This window comes from Drosophila suzukii, chromosome 3, assembly GCF_043229965.1.
Source record: "Drosophila suzukii chromosome 3, CBGP_Dsuzu_IsoJpt1.0, whole genome shotgun sequence".
Classification (NCBI taxonomy): domain Eukaryota; kingdom Metazoa; phylum Arthropoda; class Insecta; order Diptera; family Drosophilidae; genus Drosophila; species Drosophila suzukii.
In genome coordinates, this window is record NC_092082.1 from 20,752,378 (window position 1) to 20,766,334 (window position 13,957).

General features: G+C 37.4%; 1 protein-coding gene across 1 annotated transcript; it reads left to right on the plus strand.

Annotated features, from left to right (window-relative positions):
- Nucleotides 1-469: 469 nt before the first annotated feature.
- Nucleotides 470-4,435, plus strand: scyl (scylla). The gene is made up of 2 exons (XM_017082483.4): nucleotides 470-1,150; nucleotides 2,011-4,435. The coding sequence occupies exons 1-2, from the start codon at nucleotides 1,081-1,083 to the stop codon at nucleotides 2,754-2,756; spliced, it is 816 nt and encodes a 271-aa protein (XP_016937972.1). The 5' UTR covers nucleotides 470-1,080; the 3' UTR covers nucleotides 2,757-4,435.
- The last annotated feature ends 9,522 nt before the right edge of the window (nucleotides 4,436-13,957 follow it).

Sequence of the window (13,957 nt, forward strand, 5' to 3'; positions counted from 1 at the left end):
GCAACTGAGTTTTCGTTTTCGGAGTGGAAAATTTCAGCCTTTTGCCGCTGCCTCAGTCGGCGTCGCAGTCGCCGCCCGACGTCGACAGCGCAGTAATGCCGGGGTGGCTTTTGTTGTTGCTTTTGCTTCCTTTACAAGTCTTTTTTTTCTCGTATTCCCTTCCTTGCGGGAGAACATTTCCACTTCCATCATCATCCTTTTCGTGGTTTTCTCCAATTCGGGGTTTTCTTTTCGAGTCACGTACGCCGTTTCGCGCGCTCCCTCTCTCGCTCGCTCTTTTGCCGGCCGGGTCGGCGTTGTAGGTGCGCATGAGCGAGACGGAGAAGGAGGGCGCAGCGAGTGCCTGAGTGAAACAGCTGTTGCGAGAGCAAGCGAAAGAGAGGCAGAGCGCAGAGGGCTCTCTCGCGGCAGCGGCGACTGCGACGCCGACTGCGGCCGGCGAGCAGTATAAAAGGCGGCGCGCCGGCAGAGAAAACCATAGTAGCTTCGAAAAAAACACAGAGAAACAACAAACAGACTAAGGCCGCTCCACAGCCAGAAACAGAAACAGAAACAGAAATCAAATGAAGCAGCAGCCGAAACGTGCATAGCCAGACTTTTCCACTGCTAAATTATTTTACCGAGTACCCACACCAAAATTCAAAACTGTTTCACGAAGAATTCTATGCTACTGACGTTATTTTAAACACATGAAACGTTAATTATAAAAACACAAAAGTAAATTTGCCATCAAACAAATGCAACGGACCAACGCCATTTAAGTGATACAACAAAACAAATAAAAGTTTAAACAACATAAGTGCTGTGATTCCACTACAAAACAACAACAACAACAACAACCAACAAGAAATGTTAATTTAAACTGCAACAACAAGAAGTAGAAGAAGAAAAAAGCAATCAGCAAGAAAACAAACAGCAAATTGTGATAAATAAAAAATAATCTTAATTAATTAATTGTACAAGTGATATAAAAAGGGCGACCCAAAAAGCCGTCGGAAAATAGCGAGCGAACGAGCGAACGACTTTCGATTCGATTCGACTTTCCCACTTCAAAGAAAAGCACACTTCCCAGGAAAACCAATGAAAATGGATGTTATCCCCGCGCAGGGCATCTTCTACGGCACTGTTCGAGTATCAAACAAAACTAAAGGTGAGTTGAGGAAAGGTCTAGAAAAAAAATGGTGTTATATGGTACGATCGGGAAGGTTCTAGAACCAGAGTTCTTCAGATTCAAAAGTTCAGTTTTTCAAGTTTCACATTTCTTTTTCTGTATTTCAAATGGGAAAACCTCTTAACCTTTACTTAGACTTGCAAAAAAAATAAAATCAACAATTGCTTTGCAATCCTCCTTGAAATTTCATCAGCAATTAAGTTTGTAATTTACATTTACACAAAAAATGCATAAAAAATCAATTTGCAATTACAAAAGAAAAATGTCATAAAAAAAAAATCATGTTAAATTGTTCGTCACGTACGCAAATTGCAACAACAAAAGAGGGGAAAATAACGAAATATAAAAAAAAAACTCCCAGCAGCAATAAAAAATGATTTTTCGTCTTCTTTGGGCTCTTGCCCTCTGTCTTTTGCTTTTGTGTTTCCTTTTTGCATTTGCTTCACGCTCGCGCTTTCCGCTTTCATCTGCCGTTCGCTGTTGCCAAGCGGCTGTTGCTCATCGCCTAGTTGTTTGTTTTTGGCTTCCGTTTCGCCTTTGCGATGTAGCAACCGTGATAGAACCCAAAAGGTGTTTGAAGAGCCGGGATCTTTACTTTAAAAGTCTTCTGTAACTTGGAACTAAATGGAAATTTTTGAAAATTTCTTTTTCCTAGTTGTGTATAATGTAAAGTGTACCTATAAAAACAGGGTTTTATAAGTGTAGCTTAAAAAAAATGTATATTATTTGAAACTTGGAACCCATTAAAAATGTAGAAGACTTTAAAAAATAAGTTCCCCTATATTTGCATCTCGACCATCTTACTCACCAAACCTTTCCCTTACCCTTTACCATTCCAGCTTGGACCGGCCACCTGACGCCGTACGACCCCATCGAAGCGGCCGTCGCCGTAATGCCCAAGAAGGCCAAGACCGCAGGGGGCAGCAGCGCCACCGCCACCACAGCCACAGCCACCAGTATTAAGCACAAGCAGCCGGCGGGCAGCGGCAGCAACCATGTTGGCCAGAGCCAGAGCAAGAAGACGAAGCCCAGCGGCAGCTACAACAGCAACTACTACTATGCCGACGAGGAGGAGGGCATCAGCGGCAGCGGCTACTACTCGATGAACTTCGACACCAAGGCCGTGGAGGAGCTGTCCCTGCGACTGCTCGACGAGCTGAGGGCGGCCAAGTCGCGGCATTTGACCTGCACCGAAGTGTCGCTACCCTGTGATCTCACGCCGAGCGTGGCCCGGGAAATCATCCGCGTGTCGGAGAAGGAGCCCTGCGGCATCCGCGGCTGCACCATCTACATTGAGTTCGAGGACGAGCCAAAGAACTCGCGTCGCATCGCCTCGATCAAGATCGATCCGGACACGGTGTCCACATTCGAAGTGTATCTGACCCTCAGGCAGGATCACCGCGGCTGGACGTCCCTGTTGCCGCAGTTCATGAAGAGCCTGGCCCGCACGATCACCATCAGTCCGGAGTACACGATCACCAAGAACAAGCTGTATTCCGCCGATGGATTGGGCGCAAGGCGCAGCTATAGCTTCGGCAGCCACGCCCACAGCCCCAGTGCGGCCATAGCCACGCCCACAAATTAAGGTGATCTTGGAGATCTGTAGTCAGATGTATTTGGTATATGTCTGCAAAAAACACCACCCCTGTGATGATCGAGAGCAGTAGTTTGTTGCAGTTGAAGGGCAACAACGAAGCAAGTATTCGAAGCCACCCCACCTACACCACACACACACATACACACACAAACACACACACAAACACACACACCTAAAACACACACACACACACAACACATTAGGGTACGCCAACCACACTCTCATACTAATACTATATAATGGGACCGTAAGGCCCGATTTTTGTAATTGTGACTCTCACCACCATTTTACTTAGATGCGTAGTGCTATAACAAATAACTAGAGTTTTAAGTTGTTTCTCCTTTTTCAAAAACGCAAAAGCAAGAAAAACAAAAGGCGAGCAGAGCGGAAGAAAAGTAAAGAAAAACCAACATGAAATTCAAAGACGGCAGCCCCACGAATCCCAGAATCATATTTCTGGGGCCTTCGCTTTGGGGCTCGCCGGTCGACAACTCATGAATATGTGATACTGTTTAAGATGCTAAGAGTCTTTTGCCGGATCCACCAAATCCGGCAAGAGACGTTGATAAAATTACACATTACACACAACAAAAAAACACACACACACCACACACCATACATACACAACAAAAAGAACAGATTTTTTTAAAAATTGTATGCTATATAGTAATAAACAAACAAACAAACCAACAAAACAAACAAACTTGATCTTGGTAAACTTAAAATTTAACTTTAAAACTGAGAAGAGGCCTCGAAATGTGAAAGAGGTAGATGAACACACGCTCCAATTTTAGTTAGACGCAGCTTGCTGCAATAAAAATTTTTTAAATTATTAATTAATATTAATTAAAACCAACAAATTTTAGGATTTTAACAAATTTTTATATATTATTAAATGTATAGCGCGTACTACACAAAAAAGAAAAAAAAAACCCAAAACAAAAGAAGATGAAAAAAAATACAAAGAAAATCCACAACAAAAAAATAAAAATGAGAATAAATTAAACATAAAAATCAAGCGTAAAATTTAAGGCAATGAATATCTCAGTAAATGTGAAAGCGTAAAAAATTTGTAAAATTTTTTTGTCTGTGTAAAACTCCCAATGCGATATGAAAACAAAAACTTAAATGTAGCAGCGAAAACAAAATCAAGAAATCGTCAAATAAAATGTGAAAATTTAATTAAATGCAATGCGATATAATTTGTAAAAATTACAATTAACGTAACGAGGAAAACTCAATGTTCTCACAAATACATAACACACCATCCACACATCCACACCAACATACAAACACACGAAAGTATCTATTACCAGCAAAAAGTATCTATCAAAGCGAAAAACTATTTATTAAAAAAGAGAGAGAAAGAAAGAAATAAACAAGCAAAATACGAAAAAATACATGTATTAATTTTTTATTATTAAAAAAGCAAAAACAAAAACATATTGTATTTAATGTTAAGTTTTTTTATTGCGTAAAACAACAAAATAATTGTGAGAAATTTGTAACCAAAACAAAACAAAAAAACAAAAGCAAAAACATTTTGTGAAAAAAACCATACCACACATACAGAGCGAAAAACAAAGGCAAAAAAAATTACAAAAAATAAAAGCATATAATTTTTCCTGCGCTAGCGGAAAATAATTGTGGAAAAAATTAAAACAAAACGGCTTTCTTTTCTGCCAACACTGTTGTTGGATCCCAGGGGCGGGATAAGGGGACAGGGGCGGTTCAGCTTGTTGCGGGTGCAACTTTCTTTCAGCAGCCACCGAACCACTGAAAAGCGGCAACGCCGCTTCCCGCACAACCCGTTACTGCCACGGCCATGGCAACTGCACTGCGAGAAACCGGAGATTAACTGCCACTGTTATACAATTGAAATATACACTGGGCAAAATCCCCTCTGTGTCAGCATCTTTCCCTGGTGACAAAAGTACGAGTTCAACGACCACCGCTGCCCACTGCGTTTTCATGCCTATCGATACGCTTCTGTAGGTACATATATCAATCTGCAATGAATCATCACATCATATCAACTTTAATTTCTGTGAAGTATAAGATTATATATTTTACAATATTTATATAATTGAGATTAACATTATCGCTCAAAAGACAAAATTAACCCTTTTCAGCAAATTATATACAAAAATATTTCTTTAATGGTGTCATGTTTTTCAATATTTTAACATATGCATTGATTTGTAACTCCATATACACTAAATAAACTCTCTCCTTGTAGCTATGAAATATAAAATAAAAACATAAAATATTTATTAAAAATTAACTTTTGAAGAGGCATTTTAATAAGAGACCAGAGTAACAGAGCAAAAAATATTTTGCCGCAAAACTTAAAGTATAAATATTAAAATGTTTAATATCAAAATAAAAGGAAGAGTTATTCAAAATTTTGGTTATTGTTTTTTTATGTACAATAAATTTTAAAACATAGGTAGCTTTTTTTGAGTGTACTGCAGTAGTTACACAAACGGCAACAGCAACAATCGCTGCTTCGCGATCAGCAGGGGAAGACAATTGGGCAACCAGTTTGGGCTAGGCCCACAACTTGTTGTTGGGCTCCGATGGGTACTATGAACTTGGTTGAAAAGCGACAACGTTGCAGTTGGCCAAACAGGCTGAGCTTACCAACAAAAAGTGCAGGAAAAGGAAGAAATCGCACAGATTTAGGCTTGTTATTGTTTGTTAAAGTTTTTAAAAAGTAATCTTACCAAGCTGTGATGACGATGATAATAGTGTTATTTGTACTAACAATCCATGTCAGTAAGGGCATTTTTCAAAAGATTTCTTAGGATGTTTTATACTTGATCCCTAGTAATCTATATAAATTTGTAGCTATATGGACTTCCATTTTAAAATCCATAATTTCATAAATACAACCTACAGTAATATTTGTTATTGAACTTTTATATTTAATACTTACTATTACATTTATTTTAAAAAATTAAATATTAGAAGAAAATAATTTAATCTTATAGTTATAAATAATTCCAAAGATCTTAGCATTAGAAGAAAATAATTTAAACCTTACAGTCATTGCGAATCATTAATCATCCTTTTTAATATTCATTTAATATTCGCCCAAAAATAAGGGGGTCTCTGGTTATAAAACTAAAGAGGTACGAAAATTTTCATTATATTTCTAAACTTGTAAAGCTTGTATGAAATAATAGGGAAAGGACTCATTTTAAAAGAAAAGATACACCTGTGAATATAAGAAATTTTGGGACTTGCAGTCGTCAAGGAAGGTGATTTTCCGTTAATTCGCATGGGATCTGTAATTACGACCAGACGTGTGCCATATTTACCCAGAACACCGAGTGTAGAAAGTCATTTAAAATGCTGTCATTCTTCTTGTTAAGGCGAACATCTAGCATCCACCTCAAGTCATAACCAAAACGAAAAGGAAATCGGTCCAGGGGGCAAATCCGCCAAGGCATACGACACTTTTTTGGACCCGTTGCGATATTCGGTCATTTCCGAGAATAGATAGGCGAAAAGGGTGCAAGTGTACGCGGCAACTGTTGACAACAATTTTTGAAAATACGTATAGCACATACTGTATAGAACCCATAGTATAGTCTAGTACGTGTTGGTCGGGATGTACGCGGTGGCGGTTGTTGGGTTTGATGGGGCGAAACTACAATCAGTTCCAATTAGATGCGAAAATAGAATTCAATTGTCACGTCATAAAAGATTTAATTGAATCAATTTCACGTCACAATTCGTTCGCATTTTTTGGGGACATTTCGTTATATTTTTAATGTGATTTTCGCATACTTTTATTTTTATTCGTATTTTGAACTTACGAGAATTGTGCGTCTTTGTTTTTGTTTTCCCGCCGAGACTCAAGGCATTTTAATGATGCTGATGACGCGTTCTGCCGCTGATAATTTCCTTGACTTTGTAATTTATTGATGTTTTCGAAAATATATTTTTGAGAGTGTGCTAGTGCCTCTGGGCGATAGTTTTCGCATTTACGAAAACGCGTTTCAATTATGGGCCACACGCGTTTCCCAGAATTCTTCGTTGGCCACATTTTCGCTGCGTGTTTTCCCATAGTTTAATTCCATGATATTTTTTGTAGGCTCTTAAGTTCGTATCCAGAACATCTAGAACATCTGCATGGTATTCCCCACGAAATTCCAAACTTTGCGACCGCGTCTGGCCAATATTTACTGTATTATTTAACTTTATGTTTACTCCCCGCTTTGTTTAAAATTTCTCCAGTTTCCCCACTGCTCCTCCAACGCGTTCCATTCTAAACTGAATAAATAGATTGGTGTGTCACTTTTGTCAACAATTTGCATGCATATTCTGAAATGCGGAATTTCTGTTATTGAAGCACACAAATGTATCTACATATATTTGTAGACATTAGGAGAACAACAGCCGTAACAAATAGAAAAAAATCGAAAGACAAAAAAGATGGCAAATATTTGGTCATGTCCTCTGGTTTTCGTTTTTGAACATTCCCGCTCTTGGAACTACACATCCCCCAGTTGTTGGCCAATTAATATCAGTTTTTTTTTTGGGAATTTCTGGCCATGGAAAGTCTCCAGCTTTATCGAAAATCTTCGGCACGTGTTACCCCTTCTCCAATTTAAAAATCGGTCCGACTCAAGATAAATTTGCGCAGCCAAGTTTTTGGACTTGTCACATCAGCCTTGGTCGTAGGTGGACTCGTTTTGGACGTGTTCATTATTATTTTTTCAACGGCACGTGTCCCAGTGAAATATTCGATCGCTGCCAGGGGTATTAGAAAATTAGAAAATGTTTTGGCTGTCACAATATCATAAAAAATTCTACATTTTCACGATTAATTACTTTAAAATGCTGTCTTTTTCTTTGGGCATGGTGAAAATTGAAAAATCTCTTCCAAGAACTGGGATACACGTGTACATTTTGAAAAAACATATAGGCAAGGAAAAATCTTTACTAGCCTAAGACCTTATAATTTGCTTTTTGGCATGGCTAATCTATTTTCTTATTAGCAAGTGACAGGCCAAATAAGACCTCTTGCCTTGTAGATATTAAAAAGGCAGATTGGTGATAAATGTTTGTGCTAGTTTTGCTTTTAAAACAAAATAAACAAGGGAAAAGTACCCAAAACAATTGTTATTGCGTTAACATACATAGTTCAATTTTAAGTATAAAAACCTTGTTTCCTTAGTTTTAGATACGTGGTAAATAAAATATGCTATTTTAAAAGGATAAATTAGATATATCTTTATTTTTCACATACCTACTTGAAATCCACAACCCAACGATTTCCAACACTTTGCAAAACTAAACCTGAAAAAACATGCAAGTTCATGCCCACCTGACTTGACCGAATTTAGCCCGAAAAAAAACCTAAAACCCCTAATCCGAGACAATGTTACTGGCAATCTTCTCCAATTACTAAGCCCCGAATTACAGCCTGCTCCCATATTATAATGCCATCAATTCCATTGTAGTCGATTGTTAGCTGCTGCTGCTTTGTTTCCCCTGCCGGCTCTCAAAGTGTCATTATTCCCACAGTGTGGAAAACTTGACCCGTCCGCCCGCTGACAAGCGAGCGGGAAAATCGGAAAACTCTAGGGAAAATGTGCCAGAGGGCAAAATCCTCAATTGTCATGTTTCTTGACAATTTGTCTATGGGCAATCACAGCAACCGATTCATACCATTCATATGGCCATACATCCGAGCATCCATCTCTTCTTTGACAGTTTCTATGACCTTCGAATCTTTTCAGTTCGGTTCTTTCTTTTCGCCTTCGAGGGGTACGTTTCCCTCGCCCTGCGCCCTATCCTCCTTTTCCTCCTTTGTTGTAAGCAGACCACAAATAGATCTTACAATATATTATTTCGATTGGACACGGTCGCTCCTCAGATTCAGATACCGCCTCTCCTTCCCTCGCAGTCCACCCTTCTCTGTCGCTCCCTCAACTATTCCAAGTTGTAGAGAATGTTTCGAGGAAGAAACCTTTGGTTGGTGTCCAAGTTCAATAAGAACTACAAGAGCAGGTGAAATCATAGCAGTACTAAAATATTTTTTTATTTTAAGTAAATCAATATTTTTTTATGCCTTTTAAGACTCAATTTCTTTGCTTAGTCTTCTTAAATTAAGATCTCAAAAATATCTTATAAAAAGAATGAAGCGTAAGTATAATAAACACCTTACATTATAAAAATATTTAATACTATTAAAGGAATTACATAAATCAAAGAATCATTTTGGTAGATGATCAACCATATGTATTTAAAGATTTACTATTATAGAAGGATTGGAGATTAAAAATTCCTTTTATTTAGTAACTATATTCGATGTCAAATTAAGCCACCTTTTTTTTTGACAACCTAAGCGTTCTTTTTAAGAGTTCGAATGCCTATATGAAATTTTTACTTAGTACTATTTTCTTGGACTCAGTGGTACATGTAACAAGTGCATAAGTGTGTGAGTATCTGTGAGGTGCTTGTCTGTTTGCCTTACGAATTTTGTTTTTCAACTTGCTGTTTTTATTGCTTTTGCTGTATCTGTATCTGTGACTCAATGGTTTTTGGTATCGCTTTAGATTTGGTTGTTTTTCAAAAACTGATAAGCGACATTGGGTTGCTCTTGTTGCCGTGGTTGTTACCAACTGTGAGCAAAACCGTCGACTGTGACAAACAAATGTCGGTCGTCGAAAGCGGAAATGCGAAACTAAACAACAACAGCAAAAATATTAAGGCCCAAAGCAACAACAGCAGCAAAATAAATGTCAACAGTAATTGTAGCATTTCCAAGGTTTTCACAATATGAATGATAGCTACACGCAGACAATTACAAAAACATATATGGTGTATGTAAGTACACATAGAGAAAATTCATTTTTAAGACTAATATTGGTATGCCTACGACATGTTGATGTATAAAAAATCTCTTAGATCTTCACATTCTTAAAAATTATATGTTTGTAACCGACTTTTAGTGAGATAAGGCCATAAAACAACCCTTAGGGACTTTAAAATTGTATGTAAAACTAAAATAAACATTGAATCAAACTCGAGAAATATTGTAATTAACCATTTATAATACTATTTTGAAAATTCATATATGATAGAGCAATTTTATACTTAAAATAAGTTATGACACATTTAAAACAATACAATATAACAGCACATTAAGACTAGAGTCGAACAAATATCATCGGTAAATATTTACTGATGAACTTGAACTAGAAAAAGAAATGTTAATGTACGTTCAGTAAAAATCAACCTCATTTAAAATTTAAACTTGTTTGACTTTTTCTCTCTGTATGATTGTATTTTCGTATTTGTTTGTACACTTTCCATTTGTACCTGGCTTGGCAACAAAGCGACAATCACAAAAGCAGAAGAAGCACCAGCAGCAGCACCAACAACAACACTAATGAACGGCGAAGGTTTCGTAAATCGAAGCAACAACAATACAGTACTTAAAACGAACAACAAAAGCAAAGCACCAGCAACAACAACGGTGTAAAAATTGTGAGTCATCTGCAAGTCGGTGCATATTATTCCATGATCTCAACAGTGGTGGGCACACAACTAGGAGTATTAAGAAAATACTGTAAGTTTTTAAGTTTTTCAAAGGGGTTTTTATTTCAAAATGTATAAAATTGTTGAAAGTATTAATCTATTCATCATATTTATTCCAATTTTTATCTTACATTTATACTTGCTTCTTATTTTAAGTTTTTCGAATGGGTTTTTATTTCAAAATATATAAAAGTGTTGAATACTTTTAGCATATTTATTCCAAATTTGTTATTTAAAATTGATACCTACTTTTAGTTTTAATCTTTCGATCTAAATATTGTTGTTTACCATGAAATAATGGTCTATTTTGCATTATATTATTGTATTTAATTTTCTCCACTATACAATATTGTTCTCAAAAATAGTTTAGCACGTTTAAAGAGTTTTCTTTTTGATATTACTTTGTTTTGACCTAAAAAGGCCCACCTTTTAATGAAAATCATACTTTTATGTCCTATGCACAAGATATGTAATGATCTTAATGGCTAATATTTTCTTGAAAAATGATCCTAAATTTGTTACTTTCATTATAAAGTGCTCCCAAAATTGATGCCTATTATTTTGCCCAGTGGTGTGTGCGAGTGTGCGTGCTTCGTGTTGCCAGGGGCTCGATTCATTCAATGAGCCAACAACTCCGGCGACGTCAGCGGCAACAACAATGGGAACAATGCATAAGCAGCAACAATATACAGCAACAACATAAGAACAACAACAACAGCAATAATGACAATAACCATGGGCCACATGTGCAAAAATTGTTTAGCATAGAAACAAAAGATAAACAAGAAGCAAGTGTAGCACAAAAGGAGCGAAGGTAATAACAGTAGAGCTGGGAAAGCAGATAAGTGGCAAGAGGCAGAGAAGAAAAGTCATCAGCGAGGGAGAGGGACTGGCGGGAAATCGCAGGGCAGGGAAAATCGAGGGGACTACTACTCGGTGATTATCAGATTAGAGCGGCAAAAATATCCGTAAGCCCCCTGGAGACCATTTCAACGCTTGGCAAAAATAAACAAATTTTTCGAGAACAAGTATCCGGCAGATACATCTGAATTGCCACGAAGTGGCCACAATGCGGTGCTGCTTCTCTGTTTTTTTGTTTGTTGCAAGGAACGGCAATTATTATGCGAATATTCAGGCAATAAAAAATGTAAATTTTTTGCTCTCCGCTTATCTATCTGCGTTCCTATTTCCCCCCCGCCCACGAGCGTCGTTAATCCCCCGAAGATGAGCAAAAAGATACAAGATACGCGGGCATGCACTTAAGTACATGCCCGAGGGCCAAAAGCTCAACGCTAATTAAATAATAGCAGAACATTCGTTGCCGTGTGTATATCTGTGAGATACGCTTTTATCAACAAGAGAAATGCTCAAATTGTATGCGAATTTTTAGTATTCCTTTTCGGTGAGTCGCTTGTTTTCACCATCTAAGTTTTTGTCACGGCCATATGGGAACGAACACAAAATAACAGATTCGTGACTGAAGGTAATTTATTTAGAAACTTTCAAAGCAAAAACAAAAAAAATAATACATATAATAAAATACTTTTGCTTGATTAAATATTCTTTTCTTCATTTATTTGTTTCGGCATCGATGCAGGGAATATCTATTTTCGCCAAAGAGATTATCTCTCGCACACTCGCACAGTTAAGATACATTTGTCTTGTGCGGATTAACATTTAAGCACTTACTTTGTAATTAATTATTTACACGTCCGAACAGATATCGAAACGAGACGTAATCTGCATAGAAACCCGTCATATCTGTCAGACCCCGAGTCTTATGATTGTGCTGGGGTAGATTTTTATCTCCGAACAGGTTCCTTTGTGAGTACTTTTTTTTGTGCACGGATATTTTCGCTCTCAGGAAGCATTGACTCGACTGAGGTCATTTTGGATGTATCTGTACTCTTATTACAATCAGGTTATATCGCAGATCGATGCATTTTAAAATGGGATATTAACGTTGTTCTTTAAAGGAAGCATGTGGGTAACCCGCCATTTCATTACTTACCCACTTACTTCATGAGTTCTAAGGTTCTATAAAAAAGAATACTCGAAAATTCTAGAGAAAAAATTTTATGCAGAATACTTATTCCTTTATTATGTTCTATTATTTAATCCTACTATTTATTTTTATTTTAAAATCCTAGAAATTTCTTATTTAACCTAATTAGGTTTGATTGCCGCCTTAATTTACAAGTAATTTACAACTTAAAATGGAAATTCACCCTGAACTAGAATTTTACGCTATTTAGCTATTTCTAGGAACCCGATAAAGCCATCTGACCCGCAATCGCTCAAATTAAGCCCGCGGATCTATCGTGACTGATTCACAATTTAGAGTCCCTAGGCAACCTTTGGCGAGCGATACTGTGATATTTAGATGGCATCTTCCCGGGAATTCAGATAGCATTTGCACTGCACCACTGCATCACATTGTGTGCACGCGGCAATCCACCAATGCCGAACCACTGAACCACGCAACCACCGAACCACCGAACCACTCGACCACACTCAATGACTTTATTTTAATTCGAAATTTGCCTCGAGTTGTGCTCTTTTTTCATTGTGTCTTGGTTTCCATCGGTGAGTTTCAGTTTTTCAGTTTTTTAGATGGCATTAGTCATCCCCAAAGCCACAGTCATCGTCTCCGTCTCCATTCTGGTGTGCAATTTGGCTTTTGTTTTTCATTTTTTTAACATTTTTTTTCATTGCAATTTTCATTTCAGCTGGCTAAGTGTTAAGGTTGCCGATTCTTAGTCTTCAACCTGTTGTCGTTTATTGTACTTGACAGCAGCCATCGAAAGGGCAAGCAAACACATATTTCGCAAAGCTCATTAAGTTTGTTTTTTCCTCTGGCTGTTTTCTTCCCCCCGAAAGAAACCCCTTCTAGATATTCGAACCCGAACTGTGATAAATTTCGTAATCGAAAGTTGTTTTGATGGCTCGGCTTTTGGGTGAGCAGTGCTTAGTCAATGATATTAAGTAATACTTAGACACGACTGTGTACCGATACTACACCATCAGGTATATATGTACATATACATTTGTTTTTTAGCTAGTACTGGATACTTGGGGTACTCGAGGCCTCATTTGCATGGGCCCGTCCACTTGGAATTGAAATTATATATTCTGAGCCCCGGCGAGTGTAAACATTTGCTCCAAGTTGTTTATGCAAGCTGCTGTTGGCATTAGTCATACTTTAGGCACTATTCAGGTACATATATCCCGAAATAGATAGAGCTGAGTTCTACTTATGCAGGTTCTTTTTTAGGTAGTTCCTAGGTGTTCTTATCAACCAGGAACTATTTGACAAATTCAAGAGGAACCCAAGACCAGGAAATAGAATAGAAATAGGAAGTATTAGCGAATCGTTTGGGAAACAAATACGCGTATCAACGAGCATATTTAAGTGGGTAAATATTTATTGGATATTTAGCAGATGTTATTGGGAACCTCGCAAAAATATAGGAATTTTTTTTCTCAGTAAAGGAAAGTTTTAAGATTTTAAAAATAACAGTTGTTGAGTTTGGTTTTCCGTAATATACCAGGCTCATAATGTTTTATCAGCAAAACTAAATGTGTTGATAAAACTATTTTATAATAGCTACAAGTTTCCTGGAAATAAAAGT

Excerpts from the sequence above, each read along its gene's own strand:
- scyl (XM_017082483.4), top strand. The coding sequence starts at position 1,081 with ATGAAAATGGATGTTATCCCCGCGCAGGGCATCTTCTACGGCACTGTT. Across the intron at positions 1,151-2,010 it reads AGTATCAAACAAAACTAAAG|CTTGGACCGGCCACCTGACG; the intron begins GTGAGTTGAGGA and ends TTACCATTCCAG.